The sequence below is a fragment of the Crocuta crocuta genome, unplaced genomic scaffold (genome assembly GCF_008692635.1).
Source record: "Crocuta crocuta isolate KB4526 unplaced genomic scaffold, BGI_CrCroc_1.0 scaffold248, whole genome shotgun sequence".
Lineage (NCBI taxonomy): Eukaryota > Metazoa > Chordata > Mammalia > Carnivora > Hyaenidae > Crocuta > Crocuta crocuta.
This window is the reverse complement of record NW_027532409.1, coordinates 3,959,583-3,979,633: the sequence shown is the minus strand read 5'-3', so window position 1 is coordinate 3,979,633 and position 20,051 is coordinate 3,959,583. Positions and strand designations below refer to the sequence as shown.

At 52.8% G+C, this 20,051-nt stretch overlaps 1 protein-coding gene across 3 annotated transcripts in view; it reads left to right on the top strand.

The window, feature by feature from the left end:
• DHX35 (DEAH-box helicase 35) overlaps nucleotides 1–15,171 on the top strand; it is a 65,021-nt gene extending 49,850 nt beyond the window's left edge. For 2 of the 3 annotated variants that reach the window (XM_077778864.1, XM_077778862.1), the window contains 7 exons: nucleotides 7–101; nucleotides 1,702–1,779; nucleotides 3,261–3,390; nucleotides 6,773–6,854; nucleotides 8,587–8,658; nucleotides 11,529–11,640; nucleotides 15,033–15,171. In XM_077778864.1, the coding sequence (XP_077634990.1) occupies nucleotides 7–101; nucleotides 1,702–1,779; nucleotides 3,261–3,390; nucleotides 6,773–6,854; nucleotides 8,587–8,658; nucleotides 11,529–11,640; nucleotides 15,033–15,074 (611 nt within the window). In that variant the 3' untranslated portion in view covers nucleotides 15,075–15,171. The remainder of the gene's footprint in view (nucleotides 1–6; nucleotides 102–1,701; nucleotides 1,780–3,260; nucleotides 3,391–6,772; nucleotides 6,855–8,586; nucleotides 8,659–11,528; nucleotides 11,641–15,032) is intronic. The other variant, XM_077778863.1, reaches the window with a different exon arrangement.
• Nucleotides 15,172–20,051: the final 4,880 nt, after the last annotated feature.

The window sequence follows — 20,051 nt, the reverse complement described above, 5'->3', positions numbered from 1 at the left end:
TTATAGGAAATTTTGGCTGCTCTCAGGAAATTCTAAGCATTGCGGCCATGATGCAAATCCAGAATATCTTTGTGGTCCCCTCACACCAGAAGTCTCAGGCCGTGAGTGCAGCCTTCTCCCCAAGCCATTCCTGCCTGAGTCTTTTGCTTTGGGTTTTGCTTGTTGGAAGGCCCTGGGAGCCGCCCATGACAGGGCCGTGCAGAGGGAGTCTGTGCATTCCCAGTGTCTGCCTGACATTGTGCCTCATTCAGCTGTATCTTCGTAAACCTGGGAGGTAGACCCTGTTCTCATCATGTTTGGAGGTGGAGGCACAGAAAGGTTAGGTAACTCCTGTGTGACTGCACAGCCGTGGGGCAGTTGCCTCTCACAGTCCAGAGCCGCCAGTCTTAACTGTGGCCCGCTGACTCCCCCATAAGGGAGACGGGCCTTTGGGCTGCTCGGGGACAAGCCTGGTGGCCCACCAGTGACATACGGCATCGGGCCTGGGCACAGCAGGCTGGTTTGGGGGGAGGGGTGCTCCGGGCCAAGGACATGGCAGGGCCCCCCTCCCCAGCCCCTGAGGCCCCGGCTCCCCTGAGAGCTCCGCAGGGGTGGGCGCCAGGGAGACTGGGGAAGCCAGCCCTTGGAGGGGAGGCACGCTGGCCCAGGCGGTGGGGCCGGTGGAGGCAGCGCCCGCGGGGGCTGAGCCTGGGTGCGTGCCTGCGAGGAGAGGCTTTCCTGCAGGCGGCCGCCTCCCTCCCTGACGGGCGTGTCACACGTTGCAAAGTTTGCCTGCCTCTGTGCCTGGCGGTTATGTCCATTTCCTCCTTGTTTATTGTTTTTTGTTTTTTTTGTTTTTTTTTTTGCTTTTCTGTTAGTCTAATATTCCTGCCTCAGAACAGACAGGCTCATTTTCAGGCTGAGAAGCCTCAGGCCTGAACACCACGTCAGAAACGGCAGCCTATCCCCTCGGCGCTGCTCCCCCTGCGGCCCTGCCCTCCTCCAGCGCTTCTTACCGCCTGCTCCGCTCTGTGCTCTGCGTTCTGCTCCTTTCTTGTTGGGGTTTTGCTCCCACCCCTGCCGTGCTCATTGTTATACCCCAAGTGCTTAGGACAGCGCCTGCCTCTGGTAGTGCTCGGGACATGCCTGTTAATGAGGCATGGGGGGTGGGGTGGGGTAGGTAGGTTAGTTAATGATGTGGTATCTGAGGCAAGGAGAAAATTGTGAAGATAGGTATGTTTCTGAGCTCAAGTCTATATCGTATGTGCTGCTTCCTGAACTCCCGGGAGCAGGGTGGTGCTGGCCAGGATCTTACAGAAAATGGAGAGATGGGGTCTGAGAGGATTGTGCAGTGTCGACCACGTGCCAGACAGCTGTCCCCCCCGCCTCCAGCCCTCCGGAACTTACATTCTACTGGGGGAAGAGGGGTTCTTCCGGAAGCAGTGGTGTTGGCTGCACAGAGGAGGAGAGAGACAGTCCTAACATCCGTCTAATGTCTGTGGCCAGCATTACAGTGAATCCTCTTAACCTGCAGCAGTCTTAATGGGTTTGATATCCCCCATTTTACAGATGGGGAAGTGGAGGCCGAGAAAGGTTAGCTTACCAATCCGGTTTTCAGGGAAGGCGGAGCTGGTGTTGGTGCAGACCGGGCCATGAGCTGCTTGCTGTATGACGTCGGCTCCCGGCACAGGAGCTCACAGGAGTCAACTTTATTCTTTCCAGATTCGAGTGCACCGGAAATTTGCTGTGGAGGAGGGTGACCATCTCACTATGCTCAATGTGTATGAAGCGTTTATCAAAGTAAGCACAGTTCCTGCTCCAAAGTCCCCTCCCCACCACTCGGGGTGATCTAGGAGTGAGGATTCCAGAGGTTCCGTTTATAAAGGAATGGCCCCGAGATGCCCACGTTTTCCTGTTAGATTGCCGGCACTTCTGATCCACGGGTGGGTCCCCTGCCAGAGTCTGTGGCGCGCTCTTGCCTGGCAGAACGCAGGTGTGCTCCTGGCCTCCCCTGCCTGGAGATGCGGCCGACAGCCGGCCCTCGGGGCCCGCACTCCCCACCCCCGCCCGGCCGCCGGGTCTGCTGGGCTGCTGGGCTGCGCTAGCCGACACCTGAGTAGCAGGTCCCGTTCTGTTTGCTGACAAATAGGCGAGGCCGTGAGTGGGACTCTCCAGAGCTGTCTCTGTGAGTGTGAGGTGGGTGACAGGCTGTGTGAGGGGCGTGTGGTGAGGACCCGCGTCTGTTCACACACCCTACCCGTGTTTGGCCACAGGTACTGTTTTATTGTGTTTTTTCTGTAATATTCTTAACATTTTGTAAAACTCCGCAAATAATGCAGCTTGAGATTTTCACTAAAAACTGCTGAAAAGAGAGCTCTAAAGCTGATGAAACCCAGAAGGAACCTCTCATATGTAGGAGACGGTGGCAGGGGAAATTAGATATTTCAGGTTTTCTGTATCTTGTATTCATTTCCTAAATACTTTCTTAGAAGAGGAGAAATACTGAAATTTTGTTTTTCCAGAAATCTAAGGGGGATTATTCAGGTAATGAACAGTCTTCAGAAAAGCCCCGTCTCTCACAGAGATCGTGAATTATGAGTTACATCAGTTAAAATCCGTTTGTACCAGCACAGTGCGCCGTCTGTGAGCTGAAGCTTCCTCCACCAGGGGAAGGCGGGCGCAGGTCTACACGGCGTTAGTGAGTCATTGCCTCGGGAAGTCGTCTGTGAATTACATCTTCTTATGTGAAACACTTTCCTTTCTGGCTTATAATTTCAGACGTACGTTCCCACAGCAGTCATTCCGTCTTCTAAGACATAGTGATCGTACTTAGGAATGTAAGATAAAATTAAGCACTGTTGATAGAAAAATCATACTTTGGGGAGAAATAATAATTTGTAAATTATTTCTAGATTGGCAAGTGTTGCTCGCCTGTAGTTTCACAGATTGATAAACTCAAAGGAAGTTGACTTACAAAGTTAATTTACGAGACCCATGGGGAGGTGGTTCTTGCTGGTAATTCACCGCTCGAGTGGGTGTTTCAGGTGGAAAACAACTCTGCTTGTCGGCAGGTCCTCGTTTGCCCGTGAGCGCAGGGAGAGAGCTGGGCAAGCAGTCAGAGCACACAGTGGTCAGCACTGGTTTAGGGAAATGGGGTTGGAAGGGGCCCATCGGGACCGGAAGATCTTGTCCCGCTAAGGAAGCAGTGCGCCTCGCCGCTTGGCCGTGGTTGAGAACTTGTCCATGTGTCTCACTCACCCTCTGTCTTGGTCACCCTGCAGCACAATAAAAACTCTCAGTGGTGTCAGGAGCACTTCCTAAACTACAAGGGTCTCGTCAGAGCTGCAACAGTGCGAGAGCAGTTGAAGAAGCTTCTCGTCAAGTTTCAAGTGCCCAAGAAATCTAGCGAAGGTAAGAGCAGCCCACCTTGCCTGGGGACGCCCCCTTCTCTGCTGCTCACTTGCACCCCCAGACGTGCCAGTGCAGTGCTGACGGATGACACTGGGCTCACGCCAAAATGCCTGTGTCGGTGAAATGCTAAGCATGTAGAAGTAGCATGTTTTTTCTAAGAAAGTCCATTTTTATTTCTGAGAGCTATTCTTTTTTTAATTGTTTTTATTATTTCTTTGTTTTGAGAGAGAGAGGGAAGGAGAGACCATGAGTGGGGGAGGGGCAGAGAGAGAGGAAGAGAGGATCCCAAGAAGGCTCTGCAGTGTCAGTGTGGAGCCAGGCGAGGGGCTTGAACTCAAACCGTGATATTATTACCTCAACTGAAACCAAGAGCCAGATGCATAACTGATCGAGTCACCTAGGCGCTGAGGGCTGTTCCTTTTTTTTTTTTTTTTTTTTAACATTTTTTTTTTGAGAGAGAGAGAGAGTGAGCAGGGGAGGGACAGAGAGAGAAGGAGACATAGAATCTGAAACAGGCTGCAGGCTCTGAGCTGTCAGCACAGAGCCCAACACGGGGCCTGAACTCACGAACCTCAAGATCGTGACCTGAGCAGAAGTCGGATGCTTGACCGACTGAGCCACGCAGGCACTGAGGGCTGTTCCTTATAAAAAAAAAAAAAGTTGCCAGGCTCTGACAAGCTTTAAGGATCATTAACATTCACATCATGATATGTTATATAGTTAATTTCCCCATGCAGGCTTTGCAAGAAAAATTACTTATAAGCAGACAGTATTTATGGTCATTCCATGTAAATTACACTTTATTTTCAAATTCAGACATTGCTGATCAATCCCATGTGTTAAGCCTCAGCAATGCCTAGGGTAAGACAGGACTGCTGGGTAGGATGGAGCCACTGGCTTCTGGCAGCATCCGTGACTGCCCTCAATCGAAGACCCTCTGGGTTACACCTTGGTGGGGCTTCTATAGTATTCCCTCATGTGATTCCCCACTGTGTGAGGTGTAGGTGATATTAGTGTGTTGTACCGATGAGTCATCAAGTCCTAGGGAGAAATTCAGCTCAGGTCAGCAGAGCACAGCCGGCTCAGCAAAGCAGATCTGTAGGCCTCACAGCCTATGCTCTTGAGGAGGTGACACGTGTGCTCATTCACTCGGCCATTGCCCGTGGAGGGCCTGCTACGCACCAGGCTCCCTGCCACCCTCTGTCCGCACTGCTGGTGCCCGCTCACATCCCTCCGTGCTGGGAGCAGGCCGGCAGTGGGCCGAGTGGTCAGTGTGGTAGTTCATGTAGTGCTCCCAGCAGTCCAGTGAAATACGTGCCGCCCTTATCCCCATCTGGTGGATGAAAAAAATGGGCGAAGGGGCAAAGAGGAACATGCTAAAGGTCATACAGGGAGTGTGTGGTGGAATCAGAACTTAAACTCAGGCAGTTTTATTCCAGAGCCTTATTTTTGCCTCTGTCGTAAGAGCAACTGATTACAAAATGGCCAGGATCCTGGTTCTGGCTCTCAGGAAACGGTGTGGCGAAGGGGGAGATTCGCGCAGATGGACAGACTGCTGTGGTGGGAGGTCTTCAGTTCTCTGAAGGTAGAGGAGTAGGTCCCCCGCCCCCCCTGTAACCCAGGCGGTGGCGGCGGCTGCGCTGCGATAGGAGTGCAGGGGGAAGGCAGTCCAGCTCGCCGGGCCCAGGAGGTGGTCCCGTCCAGTCCAGCAGCCTGCTCACACGAGGAAGGGGTGGCGGGAGGCGCATAAGATGCTCGGAATACGGGGGAGCACAAGGGAGAGAGGAGGGTTGAAACTGGGGTGATGGGGTGAAGTTGGTGTCGTCGATAGAACTGGGAAGCTTCCAAAGGCAGCTGACTGGGGAGAAGTTAGTTATGACAGCCTTCCCCCTACACCTGTATTTCCTAACCTGTTTTTCATCATCAACCCCTCGGTCAGGAGAAAATTATGTTACATTAACATTCTTCCTAATGAGAGAAATTAAATACCCAGGAGAGTAAGATTCTGTGAGATAGGTTTGAACCATTGTAATATCTAAGATTTCCCCCTTCCCTGCCCCCAAGAGCCCATTTTCATCCCTTTGGAAGTGATGTCACCCTGATCATGATAAGAATGTATGGCCTACATAGAAAATTCTTTTGGGCAGCAGTTGGAGAGAAGAGACTGAATCTTGGATCAGATTGTGGTTAGAAATGCAGATTTGAAATTTATCAGTTCTGTGCTGAGGAACAGTAGAGAAAATCATGGAAACAGTAAATGACAAATTTCTAGAAACTAGAAACATTTAGAAACTAGAAACTTCTAGATGTTAAAGAGAAGGCAAGTAGTGAAAATATTTTCAGCAGATCTAAGAAATAAAAAATTAAAAAATTTATCATAGAATGAGTTCCTTTAACATGCTCCAGAAAAACACTAGTTTCTAAGTTGATAAATGGACAAAAGAACAGAAAACACAAAAGAAGACCCACAGATAGTAATTGATAAACATACAGTAAAAGAATGGGTGGCTTTTTGCCAAAACGTTGCCGGTAAGACTGCAGTGAAACTGACCTTGTTCTGCGCTGTTGATGGCTTTGTAAATTCTACCTCCTTTTGGGACCTTATTTACTGACATACCGTATTTCATTGGATCCAAGACGCCATCATTTGTAAGGCTTGCCGTTATTTTATGCACTACTAAGAAAGAAAAAAGTACTGCCAATTATAATTACAAAATGCTGTCCTGATTTCAGTGACTTAAAGGGGAAAAAAAGAGTGAGTCTCAGTTTCAGTCCATGAGATACCGTATATCATAAGCCACCTCCATGACCCTCTCCTATGCATAATAATTTGGAGTGCGTCCAGTGGGAATCATCTCATCGGTGGTTAGGCCGCATCCTTGGAAGATGATCCCGGTAGCAATACAGGCACCAGGCAAAATGGAGCGTTTGAAAAATTGTGAAGAATTATGTGCCATCGCTCATGACCACAGAAATAACATTGTAATGTTGTGTCTTATGGAAGAAACGTTATCCCCACAAGATTTTCTCCTAAGAAGGAGTCCTTGGTTACTGGCCAGCCTGTGGTGTGCTCTCTTGGGTTCTGGTGCCCAGCCCTGGTCGGGTTGTCCTGTGGCCCAGGGCAGTTGGGCCATCCCGAGTTAAAGGGACAGTTCAGTGCTTCCCTCAATAGCCAGTTGTGGGTGGGGGTGGGATGGGACCTCCATGCTCGCTGCCAGGGCAGGCATCTGGCATCAGGCGGCATGGGGCTGAGGCTGGTTCAGGACATGGTTTTGAGGAGGCTCAAAGCAGCCGTGGGTGGGGCCTCACAGCACAGGCCTGAGCACGCAGAGCAGAGGGCCAGCCAGGGCTCGCACGTCACTCTGTTTGCTACTTCGTGCAGGTGATCCAGATCCCGTCCTGAGGTGCCTTGTTTCGGGATTCTTCGCCAATGCAGCAAGGTTTCATTCTACTGGAGCTTATAGGTAACTGGGACTTGTGAAGTCATTTGTTAAAGGAGAGATCTTAAAAATGACCCAAGCCCCTTAGCAAGCTGATGTGCCGGGAAAGTACAGAAATTAAGTTAAACAAGTTTTCTTTATCTGCCCGCTTCCAGAGGTGAGTTGAGATTAACTACGTAGCTTTAAGCATAATATCTAAACTTCATGGAAGTGATTCCCAAATATTCAGCCCAGAAGGATGATAATTACAAGCCTGGAGGCTAGAACTGTTTCTGTTCTCATAACAGAGTAGTAGAACTGGAAGGGACCATTAGAGATGATCTTTCCTAGAGAGGCTCCCTCGGCTGTTGGTGCTTGGCCTCTACAGATCTGGGGGCTGGAGACCGCGGCCTGCCCTGCTGCGCTGTGGCCACAGCCGCTGTCTGTGGGCGTCGGCACGTGTTTCTTCCATCGCTGGGTCTGCCTCTTGCTGCAGCCCGCAGCCCGTTTCTTCCAGTTCCACTTTCTGGGCAGAAAATCCTGGTCACCGACGCCCCCCTAACCACCCCAGAACCTCGCCCGTTCTGTCCAGAACTTCACCGGTGTCAGTCGCGGTGTTCCCCGTCCTGGATGCTGGGCTTCAAGAACGAGTCCGGAGTCGCATTGAGCGTCCTTATTTGTCGTCTGGCAGCCCGTCTCTTGCATCTTCTATGCTAGTGGCTGCCTGAGCCCCAGCGTAGCCCTCTACATTTACCTCTAGTATGTTCCGCCTGTTACTCCAGGGCAAGCGTTGTAATCCATGATCAGTGTCGTGGTTCTGGTGCCCATCGTGCGCTCCCTGTCCCAGCACTGAGTTGTCCTTGTTTGAAGCGACTCTGGGGAAGCCTGTGAGCTTCTCCAGTGAGTCCAGTCATTTTATTGTCATTTTGATTGTCCCACTTGCCTCAAGGTATTAATAACCAATTTCTGCTAGCATGAAAAAAATTCTTTCACTACAGTCCTTAAATATGGGCTGGATAACAGGGCTTCATGGTCAGTCCTTCCCTTTGAGACAAAAGTCCAGTGTCGATAGGCTCAGGCTCCCAGGTGGCACGGCCATGACCCTAGCATGCTGGTTTTATTACAGAGCCGAAGATGAGCTCACCCATGGTGCTCGGACTGCTTCCCTGACACCCAGGTCCCTGGCACCCGCAGGAACATTCTATCATTAGGGTTTGGGCAGCGGCACCCTAACCTGTCATGCTCTATTGTGATCAGGTCTTACTGATGTGTCTCCATAATTAGTTTTTTAATTAAGTTGAATCAAATCTGAGTTGGAATTTGAAATATGATCTCAGAGAAATGGATTGTCCAATACTGAGCCTTCTTCTTCCTCTGTTATTATGTCCCCAGTAGCCTTTAGTTGTACTACTTTCTTTAATTAGAAAAGTTTATACAGGTAACCACACATATATATTATTTCTTTTCTTAAAGAAATTGCTTTGAAAGACAACGTGTGTAAGATAAACATAAACATGGGCAGAGCAGTATATTTCTCATATTTTTCCCCAAATAGCCACCTGCTGTTTTTTCTCCTCTTCCCTTTTCTGCGTGGCTTCTTCATGAGTTCCAGGGGGCAGGGGGCAAGGGGTCAGTTAGAGCACTAGGAAGATGCAGAGAATGGTTTGCCGAGTTGAGTATGATCTACAGACACTTGTTGATAGTGGGAAACGTCTGTGGGAGAGCCCTGCTCCAAGTATTTCGAACTGCCTACGGACTGACTTCTTCTGTTTGCAAGGACTATCCGTGACGATCACGAGTTACATATCCACCCTGCGTCGGTCCTCTACGCAGAGAAGCCACCTCGCTGGTGAGCACCCCCTGCCCCTTAGCCTGCTAACCACTCAGGAGGCAAGGCCCGCTTCCCATTCATCCCTGGGACCCTGGGCCCGGCCCACACCTGGCAGCCACATTTGGTGACTTCATTATGCTGAGTCGTGCGCAGAATTCCTACCCTGTCAAACATTTCCATGTGCAGATGGTGATGTTCCTTTCCCCACTTGGGCGCTCAGCAAATGTTCGTTTCCACCCACAGACTGGATGCTAAACCCTGCACTGGGCACAGCAGTGTGGAGGCGAATCTGGGTTCTGGGCCACAGCCCTGAGGCTCTGGCGCCTCAGGAGAAGGGCCTGGCGTGGGGGGGTGGGGGGCGGGCGGGTGTAAAGCACCGAGGCTGGCACCTACTGTGCCAGGGAGGGTCACGGCCGGGTTCGTGGAGGAGATGACATTTGTGCTGGGCCTGCAGACAGGAGTTGTCAGGCAGGAAAGGATGTGAAGGGATACAGACTGAGGACGTGGCAGGAGCGAAGCCATGGGGACCTAAAACAGCCTCTTTTCTGGGAAGTGGGGGTCCTTGGTGTGACTGACTCGGCCCAGCCCTGTCCGCCAGTGGTCTGTGAGGTGGCGCGAGTCTGTGATGCGTCCATGCTGAAAGAGGCATGCACTCAAGTTAAAAGGAGGCATTTAGACTTTTTTTTAAAAACATTTATTTTTTTTTGAGAGAGAGAGAGAGAGACCAGAGTGCGAGCAGAGGAGGGGCAGGGAGAGGGAGACATAGAATCCCGAAGTAGCTCCAGGCTCTGAGCTGTCAACGCAGAACCTGACATGGGGCTCGAACCCACAAACCATGAGACCATAACCTGAGCCCAAGTCGGACACTTAGCCGACTGAGCCACGGAGGCGCTTCACGTGTAGGTTAAGTTTTTGCCCAGTTTATTAATATAGAACTGGAGCCTCCCTTTTGTATGTCTCTTTAAAATTTCATTTTTCTAGTAATTCATTTGTATTGTGTTTTACAAAAATACTGCTCTCCCAATGGATTGGAAGATTTTATTTATTTATTTATTTTTTATTTTTTATTTTTAAATGTTTTTTTTATTTATTTCTAGGAGAGAGAGAGAGAGAGAGACAGCGTGAGCAGGAGAGGGTCAGAGAGAGAGGGAGTCACAGACTGAAACAGGCTCCAGGCTCTGAGCTGGCAGTCAGCACAGAGCCCGACGCGGGGCCCGAACCCACGAACCGCGAGATCATGACCTAAGCGAAAGTTGGACGCTTAACTGACTAAGCCATCCAGGCGCCCCATGGATTGGAAGATTTTAAAACCACAGCTGGTCCTTACCACAGCTAGGTGGAGAAGGCCTCGGCAAGAGCAGGCCATGTGTGGAGAGGGGAAGGGGGATCAGGCGGGAGGAGGAAGAGGGCAGGAGGGCCTGTTGTAAGGTACTCCGCACCCCAGAGTACTGGTTTCCAAAGTGTCGTCTCCATGTGAGCATCCGAGTCACCTGGAAGCCTGTTCAAACGGAAGGTTTTCAGGCCTTGCCCAGCCCTTCTGAATCACAAACTGGGAGGGGATCCCACAGCCGGTTTTAACAAGCCCTCCAGGTGGTTCTGCTGGGGGTCAAGTGTGAGGTCCTTTCCCCAAGACCAAGGAATCAGACTCTGTCCTGTAAGCAGTGCGGGTCCCGAAGCGCTGAGCCGGCGGGGGGGGTCAGTCAGCCCTGGGTTTAGAGATGTCATCCGATGTCAGGGGCCTGGGGGGCTCAGACTGTTGGGCGTCTGACTTGGGCTCAGGTTGTGATCCTGCGGTTCATGGGTTCAAGCCTCACATCGGGCTCCGTGCTGACAGCACAGGGTCTGCTTTGGATCCCCACCCCCACCTTGCTCGCTCGCTCTCTCAACATTAAAAAAAAATTTTTTTTTTTAAATGTGTTGTCACTGTCCACTGGTGTGCAGGATGAGTTGAAGAGGGAAGCAGATCTCTGTTCTGGATCCTTTCCCAAGGGTTTGCTGACTTCGGGAGGACTAATTCGGGAGTTGCTTAATTTGGGAGACTTCTTTTTCCTGCTTCATTCCCAAGGAGCCCCCAAGGGCAAAGGGAACGCGGCTGAATAGGGCCGGTCCTGAAGCAGCCCCATAACCTTAGGGGGGTGGAGGAAGCACCCTTCCCTCCTGCTTCTGCAGAGGGCCCCCTTTCCACTGCATCTGACCCTCAACAGCCGATTACTTGCTGACCTCAAAGGGTGCATGGTGGCAATGTGGCTGGGGTGTTCATAGTTGTTAGGGGGGCCCTGAGTCAGCAGTTCAAGTGCCTCAGAAACTGATAGCTATCTAAAAATGCATTCTAAAATCTGGGGATTTGAAATTATCTTCTTGGTTTTTTGGTACCTTTCACCTCAGCCTCAGGCCACTCCCACCCCCTCTTTTCCCCTTACGTGGAGGTGTAATTTATGCACAGTGAGCGTATTGACAGCTGTCCACACTCGTGTCAGCCACACTCCAAATAGGACAGAGAATGTTTTCGTCTCTAAAAACCTCCCCGTGTCTCTTTACCGTTAATTTCCATCCCCTTTCAGAATCAGGCAAGCCTTTGCTTCTGTTTTCTAGAGTTAGGTGCTGTGTTGAGGGTTCTGTAAATGCAGACCGAGAATCCAGAAAGGTCTTGTGCTGATAACTGAGATGTTCTGGCAGTCAGGCCGAGTCTCCCCTGTGAACTGGACCCACTGTTGCTCAGCCCTCCGGTCCTGTGGCGCAAGGGGGCAGCATGGCTGCGGCCGCTAGTGTCTCCCTGGCACACAGGATGGGGACCTGGCGAGGGGCAGGGAGACCCGCCGTCTCCCGTTGCTGTGGCTCTTGATCCTGCTCGTGAGATACAGCAAACCCGTGTTGTCTCCTGGTTGCAGGGTCATCTACAATGAAGTCGTACAGACCTCCAAGTATTACATGAGGGACGTGACTGCCATCGAGTCTGCCTGGCTGTTGGAGCTGGCTCCACACTTCTATCAACAAGGAACGGTAGGGGTGAATAGAGACCGTCCCCCAGAACCACCCATTAGCCGCCTCTTCCTGTGTTTATGGACACATCGGTGCTCCATGCTCACTTAATGCCCACATCTGTCACCCTCAAAAGTGCACGGGGTGGAGAGGCCGCTGTGTTTTGTCTCCCCCGTTCAGGGTGAAAGCACTGTACCGTTTGCTCACAGGGACATGCATTTAGAAATTCTCCAGAAATAACCCCTCTGACCCGAAAGACAACAGAGAGGATGTATCCTCAGCTCTTCCTCTCTCCCTCTGCTTTTCTTTCTCCCAAAGAAATTGTATCCCACTTTGGACCACGTTCACAAGGAGTGGCACAAATGCGTTCTGACGAAGATGGCCTCACAGGGAACACATAGGCGTGCGAGCATGAGCCCGGCATGCTTCACGCAGCCGCGCTCCTCTCCCGTGACAGACCCCCATGGGGCCCGCAGTGTACTGAGCCTCATCGAGGGGTGTGTGGTTTTGTGTCCCTCATTTTCCCCCAAAAGGGGCCTATTCGTTGGGGCGAGTGGGGAGGGCTGTACATTCCTCTAATAAGGTCTTTGACTGAGTGCGGGTTCTCTCTGGGAGGCTGGTGTGACAGCAGGTAAACCAGAGCTCGCCAGCCCCCCTTGACGCTCACCGAGAGGTCTGTGTCATGCGGTTCGCGGCAATGTTCCTTGGAGTCACGTGTCCTGCAGTTACCGGTGTGGTCAAAGTGAGGTCTGCCACCTTGCCGCTGGCTTCCTGTCTGAATTAGATTTGTTTTGTTTTTCCCTGCCTTGCCGCCTGCTGCCCAGTGTCCCAAAACAGTGGCTTCAGACACTTTGTTCGGTTTTGCCACTGTATACCCCAGAAAGGAGAGCCCCGAACCTGCTATGTCATCAGGGCTGTGGCCGGACCACAGTGTTCTCAACCCAAAGTTTGGATTGACGGGTGCATTTAAAAATTGGGAGAGGTCACAGTAAATATGGATTTCAAGTTTCTCTTAGAAGAAATGTGAAGTCTGGTGGCACCGGGCCTGTGTGACCGACTGGCAGCAGTCAGCAGGGGTGAGGAGCGGCTGCCGGGTGACTGTCTGTGTCCCAGGGCCCCAGTCCTGCTTCACTTGTTTATTAATTCGCTTGCTCATCCCCTGGACACATTTGAGTTGTGGCCCCATAGATGGAAAGCTCTTCTCATCTCTTCCCCTCGAGCAGTGTCAGGGGGATTGTTCTTCTGAAACCTTATAGTATTTAAATCTCATCCAATCAAATGAAGACTCTTTCGGGCCTGTGTAGCTCTTCATGTGTCCTCATACCCGCCCTTCAGCTCGCAGCGAGGTCAGCTGCAGGCACCGATCCAAACTCAGAGCGCATCCTCTGTGCCGGGCGGCCGATGAGAACACACCCAAAGTGAGAGCGCGTCTCCCGCTCAGAACCTGCGGGAGGGGACAGCAGGGCCCCGCAGGCCCGGGGATGTGGGGAGAGGCACCGGCTGGGAGCCGAGGACGACGCGCTAGGGAAGCGCTGGTTCAGGTCCGAGAGTGCGGGGGTTCCAGGTCTGAACCTGAAGCAGTCTTGGACCTGTTCATCCCGGAGAATGGGATTAACCTAGAAGCTGAGTCGTTTCCCCTTCTCCTCTCAAAACCACAGTTCAAGCCCAGCAAGTTCAAGAGCAGATGGGCCCAGAGGTTTGAAGAAAATGACCCCAGATTTCTGTGCCAGTCTCTTCTCCAGGTGCCTGTGGGCCAGCATCAGTCCATTGTGATCTCTGCCTGTGGTCGGGGTACTTTAGAGATGCCCGGGCCACTACAGGCCACCTGGTGCCACGCCTGCACGGTACAGGTGGAGGCCCGAACCCCCCGCTCCCCCTCCCCCGAGAACGTTGGTCCTTTCTTGCCCCAACAGTTCAGGGGTCCTTCTGTATGAACTTGCCCGGAGTGAATTGATTTCTCCAGGAGCCCTACAGGTCTCCAGTGGCTGCCCACGTGTGGCAGGTGCTCCTTTCTGGGATGTGCATAGCACCCCGTGGCCACTCCCCACCCACAGATGACCCCCGGCTCTGTTCCTGGCACCTTTGGTGACTCTCCATTGCTGTTTTCAGAGTGTCACTCTCACCCTGTGTAGGGGCCTGAAACCGTCCAGAGTCGGCTGTGTTTATACCCAGTATTCTTGTCAGGAACAAGCACCAGAAACGGCACAGAACAAGCACAGACACGGTGACATCATCCTCACTTAGTCAGAGGGGTCACACCGGCTACAGTGCAGGGAGGAGAGAAATGACCCCCAGCTGGAGGGAGCGGGGTGACCTCTTCAGAGATTCGCCTTCTTGTCCTCCTGAAATGGTGGGTCCTGATTCTCAGAGACGCCCTTGGGATGTAGGGAAAACCCCCCAACTGGGGCCTTTGCAAGAGCCTGTTCGGGTCCTTCCTCCAGCTTACGTGGTTAGAAGGTGACTTCTTGCAGCCCATTTAGACGTGTGTCCTGCTCGCTCCATCAGCTTGTACGCTGTACTTGGGGGGTGTTAGTCTCTCGCACTCCACGTCCTTTCAGGGCCTGCGGATCCTTCAGCGTTGGCGCTGGGCGTGAGCGTCCTGGGGCCTGGCGGTCAGGCTGGGCGGTCCTCGTGTGAGGATCGCAGTGCGTGTCGGGGTGACACGCCTTGGGGATCCCTGGTTGGTCGTGACTCTTGAGGCGGCTCCAGGGATCCCTCGGTTGGTAAACAGGTCCATTAGTAAAAACGTGTGTTGACATACTCTGCCTTAAACGCATATTTTATGATTTCCAGCACTTCTGACTTTACCTTAGAATAGAAGTCTGATTGAATCCCAAAGTCTCATCTGATGCCCACGGTTATGTTACGTGCCCCGTGTTAGACCAGTGGGGAGCAGCGTTTCTGAAAGGAAACAAGGTGTCCTTTCCTGGTGTGCCTTCCCTGCACGCGCACTGACAGGGCGCTGCGTGGGGGTCCGTGTGCTGAGCCCATGCATCTGCATATGGAGGTACTTGGTGAAATGACGGCTCTCCTCGTTCCTAAGGGGAGGACACCTTCCCTTGACCGCTCGCAGGAAACCCTGGGAACGCGAAGTGACCTGAGCACAGACAGTTTGGCTGCAGTGCCGTCCCCAGGGCTGGGGCTGAGGGAGAGCGTGTCCTGCTGATGCCTCCCTGCAGAGCCTGGGCGGGCAGACGTGGCCAAAGCCGGCCGGGCCTCGGGCTGCTGTGTGTCCAAAGCCGGCCCGTCGCCTTTGTCAGTCACCTGGGCGTCTTCCCTGCAGACTGTTTCCTGAGGGGCACGGTGTCTGCTGAGAAGCTGTGGGCCAGAGGGCGGCCTTGGTCATGTGTGGGCATTATGTTGGAGTCCGGTCTCTGAGCGCCCCTAACTCTGGTGTTTCTTTTCTCTTGCAGCATCTGTCCCTCAAAGCCAAAAGGGCCAAGGTCCAGGACTAATGAGCAGAGCTCGGCTGCAGCCACAGGGGCCTCGGCACCCTCTCCTCCACGCTGTGGTCCCCCAGCCTTGGGTGCTGAGCAGGCCCCGACTCACGTGGACTCTTCGGCTGCTCTGAAGTGGGCTGCGGCCCGTTCACTAGCCCCTTCCCTCCCGCTGTCCTCCACATTCACGTTCCTTGCTGGGCTCCTGGGGGAGTCGTGCATGGGCAGGCACCCCGCTGCGCTGCACCTAGGCTGAGGGGGGCGGGCAGGGCCATGCTCTCTGCTTACCCAGCAGCCTCGCCGACCCCCATGCCACTTCCAGCAGGCACAGAGTTCCAGCCCAACTTCGTGGGGAGTGAGGAGGAAGGCTAGCCACCGCGAGCCGAAGCGCTGTGTAGGCTGGAGGAGGCCTGCTGGGCTGGCTTTGCTTCCCCTGCGGGGGACAGCTGGGCTCACCGACAGAGTCCCTGCCAGGTGTGACCAGCATGCGTCTACAGAGGGAGGAGACCGCACTGTGGTTTCTGCCCGCGTCCCTGAGGCGTGTACCTGGCGGGCACAGGGGCTCCCCACCGAGCAGCTTCTCTTCCTCCTCTGTGCCAGGTCCGTCTGTATGTGCAGGAGACGTGCAGGGCTCAGTGATCCGTAGACGGGACTCGCGTGCACTGTCCTTTGTTAGCAAAGGGTTTCTCTCTTTCACAAGTGGGCTTAGCTTTCTGTCCACATCCCACACCACATCCTCATGCCGCTAGCTGAGCACCACTGAGCTCGTCAGCTCAGACCCCGTCGGGAACCCTCTGTTGCAGGAATCCATAACAGTTTAGAGGCTCTAAGCTTCTGTAGCTCAGGAATACAACTTGTGTATTTGGTTTTTGTTTGCCTGGGTTCCATGAGAACACCGGGGCAGCCCCTCCAGCGGGCCCTGGTCTCAGTGCTGCCCCAGGGCTTCTTTGCTGTGATGACGTTAGTGTTTCAGCACATGCTGATACAGGTGTTTTTCCCCCTTACTGATTCAGTGACCTTTATTTTAAAAACATGTAGCTTGAAAATTTATTTTTGTACTGATCTTAGTTTGGACGTGCCACTTTTGGTGCCAGGTACGTATGTCATTTTTATTTCCATTTTGTAAACATGTAAATAATAGTGATAACTTGTTAATAATAGTAAACCTTTCTACCTAAAGTAAATATGTTCCCTCCTGCCCATGGTACTTGTGGTCTGTATTTACACATGGTCCAGTGAATTCTGAGAGGGGCTGGCGTTCGCTAAGAAACCCCATGTCTGGCGTACAGGAGCCTTGAGGCCCCAGGGACTCGGAGAGTCTCATAAAGCAAGGTCAGTGTGGCCGTGTGCCCTCAAGCGCTCCTTAGAGCAAACCATGGGATGTTGTTTAAATAAAGTCCTAAAGAGGTGCTAAGTTTTGCCAGTTCCTGATTGGGATCTTTCTGTACACAGGTCGGTAAAGTCTAAATTTAGGACCAGGGCTGATGGCGATAAGCTGCTGCAGAGGTGGGAGGAAGAAAAGGCACAGGACCCACACTCTCCGGGGTGAGGCTGGGGGTCCGGAACTGGAGAGTGAATGGATGGCAGGGGTGGGGCGGTGCGCAGACTGGGCGGAGCTTGGCGTCCCTGGCCACCTCTCCCTGGGTGCCTGGCTCAGGGCACGTCTGCCTCCGTATCTCAGGGCAGCCCTTGGGGTGGCTGTTACAGGTGGAGGGGGATTGTCACTGTCCCAGGCGCAGCCAAAGGCCTGATCTGGCTGAAGGCCCCCATCCTGTGTATGAATAAGCACGTAGTCTGTCCGCCAGCTGCGTCCCAGCCTGGCAGAGAGAGTGGGGACCATGGCCATAGTGGCCCGATTGCCTGGCACCTCAAGATGGTCCCTGTGTAGTCTCATGACAACCAGTCCTCTCGGGGCCATCAAAGGTTTTCAGGTGGTTGGAGTGAAATTTCTACAGCACTGTGTGTCTTCCTTTGAAGGCAGGTGAGAAGGTGGAGGGGAGTGTGTGCAGGAAGCACGCCGGAGGCAGTGGTGTCCTGGAGGCCTGAGGTGGAGTTTTCTTTGCTGGTGGCTCTTTTCCTGTTGCCAGTCTCCCTGAGGGTGTGACAGTGCTGTCACAGGGGCCCTGGCCCCATGCTGCTCACTCAGTCCATCAGCACAGGCCTGGGCACCCGGGCTGTGTGCTGGTGGCCAGCGACTGGGCTGGTGGGCAGGTGAGAACTCCTCAGTGGGAGGGGCCTCAGAGGCCACGGTGGCCCTTAGAGGCCAGGGCAGCATCCAGAAGAGGCTTCCCTACGACAAGACCCTGTCCTCATGAATGTAGATTGTGCTCACCTTCCGCCCTGTCTGTCCTGTCCAGCTGAACGTTTTACTTCGGCTGTGAACTTGGAGGATGCACAGGCCCCAGCTCCGCGCTCATCCACTGTTGCCCAGCGTCCGAGCAGCCTGTGTCCGCCACTGCTTGCACTCGGTGGCCTGGGTGAGCCACCCCAGCTTCCATTCAGCTGGGCCCCTCCTGGGCCTTCTGCCCTGTTCTCAGCTGCACTTTGCGGGCCCCAGTGCCGACGGGCTGGCCGGTCCCTTCGGGGGGGGGTGGGGTCACGCGGTGCGGCCACCACACTTTTCCCGGCTGCCCTTCCAGAATGAGGGACGTGGACTAGTGAGCATTTTGAAAAGCTGGAGTCAGTCTGTAAGAGACCTTGTAGTCTTTTCTCTTTTTTCTTTTTTTTTCTTTTTTTTCTTATTTGGTGCTACATGTTCCTTCTCTTAGAAAATGATGGCGATAATTAGATGGTAGTTTGGGAATGTTTTCTTTGGAAAAGTCCCAACAATCTTACATCAGTCTCCCCGTTAAAAACGAATCCAGAACAGACATGAAAACTGGTTGATGGAATCCACAAGGCGGGGAGCCCTTGGGGTGTGGGCCAAGCAGATCTGGGGCCTGCTGGTGACAGCCCTGGGAGAGGCAGCCTGCCTGCGAGCGCCTGACTTTCAGCAGCAGCTGTGAGATGACCTTGATGTAATTGGAAGGATTCAAGTTAGCGGGACTCAGCCCCCACATCCCTTACCTCATCTTTAGATAAGATCAGACATTTTCCACTCTCTCATGAGTCATCTGGAGTCTTCCTCAGCCTTCGGAGTCGTGCTGAAACAGGATGGTGGAACTCTGCATTTCCGTTTAATCTGTCACCGAAACTGGAAATAGCCAATTAAACCGTTTCCCATGCCGCTGGCCACTTTGGGTGAGTAGCGGAGCCCGCGGCTCTTAGAGACGGCGTGTCCCCAGGCCCTCAAGGTCGTTGCTCCCTCTGGCAAGCCAGGATGACATTCCACTGTCTGGCGGGTCACGGGGGTGTTCCCCTGCGCTCTCGGGTGGTAGTGAGCTTGTTCAAACAGGCCGTCTCCTCGCTCCGCAGGGATCCCAGTGTGGCGCTTGCCCCGGCCCTGGGCTCTGCTGAAGGCACTGAGCACGCCAAGGAGGCCGGGAGGCGCTCCAGGGAGTCAGTGCGGTGGTGCCCCAGAGCCTCCGTGGCCGGACGGAGGCCCGGCACTGCTGCTGCCCATGGCTTGCCCATCAACCGTGGCCTGGGCAGTGGCCCTGAATCCCGAGGTCCAGGCTGGGCTCTTCACCGGCCTGGGACTCAGGGGCAAACACTTATGTGATCCAAAAGGAGCCCAGGCTCCCAGCTTCGTGCCCTCACCCCTGGACCCCATGGGCCCTGAGGGCAGGATTGGCTGATGCAGGCTTGCCTGTCTGCCCTCCGCTGGTGTATTTTAGCCTTTTCTTTCCTTCCCACTTGCTTTCTGTTCTGTTCTGCTGTAACTGTGTTTACTCTTAGCACCTGTCGCTTGCCTGCACTGGTGCCGATGCTTTGTCCCTTTGCTCTTTCCTGCTCTGACTTCTGCACTGTTTCCCTTTCTACCGTGAAACGTGAAGAAGAATACAGATGTGTGGGATCTGCATCATTTTTATACTTTTTTAAAAAGTATTTTTACCTTGGGGCGCCAGGAGTGGGTCAGTTGGTTAAGCATCCAACTTCGGCTCAGGTCATGATATCGCAGCTCAGGAGTTCGAGCCCCATATCGGGCTCTGTGCTGATAGCTCAGAGCCTAGAGCCTCTGCTTCCGATTCTGTGTCTCCCTCTCTGTCCCTCCCCTGCTCGCACTCTGTCTCTGTCTCTCTCAAAAAATGAATAAACATTTTAAAAAAGGAAAAAAGTATTTTTACCTTAGCCTATGTTTTAACTTTTTAAAAAAATGTTTAATGTTTTTATTTTTCAGAGAGAGAGAGAGAGGGCAGGGAAGGGCAGAGAGAGGGAGACACAGAATACGGAGCAGGCTCCAAGCTCTGAGCTGTCAGCACAGAGCCTAATGCGGGGCTTGAACCACGAACCACAAGATCATGACCTGAGCTGAAGTCAGATGCTTAATGGACTGAGCCAGTCAGGCGCCCCATCTTGATTTTTTTATACTTTTTCATTTGTCTCTAATTTTTATTTTGTACTTTTGGGTACAAAAGGTAATCTCAGTTAGGTTTTTGTTCTGTAAATATTTTTTCCATTACTTTCATTTTAATATTACTAGTTATTTTTAAAATATTCATTTGAATATTTAAATGGGGCTGGAACCCACAAACTGTGAGATCGTGACCTGAGACACTTAACCAACGGAGCTGCCCAGGCACCCCTATTACTAGTTATTTTTAGTGTTTATTTTGAGAAAGAGAGCGTGTGAGCAGGGGAGCAGCAAAGAGAGAGAGAATCCCAGGCAGGTGCCATGTACTCAGCATAGAGCCCCACACTGGGCTCAGACTCGTGAACTGAAACTCACGATCATGACCTCAGCCGATATCAAGAGTTGGACGCTCAACTGACTGAGCCACCCAAGCGCCCCTTAATATTACTGTTTTTTAAACTCACCAGCACAATTTACTTTCCATTTCATTCCCCCTCCATTTCTCACCTCCTGTTAGATGTTAGGCTGCTTCGTTTGTCTTT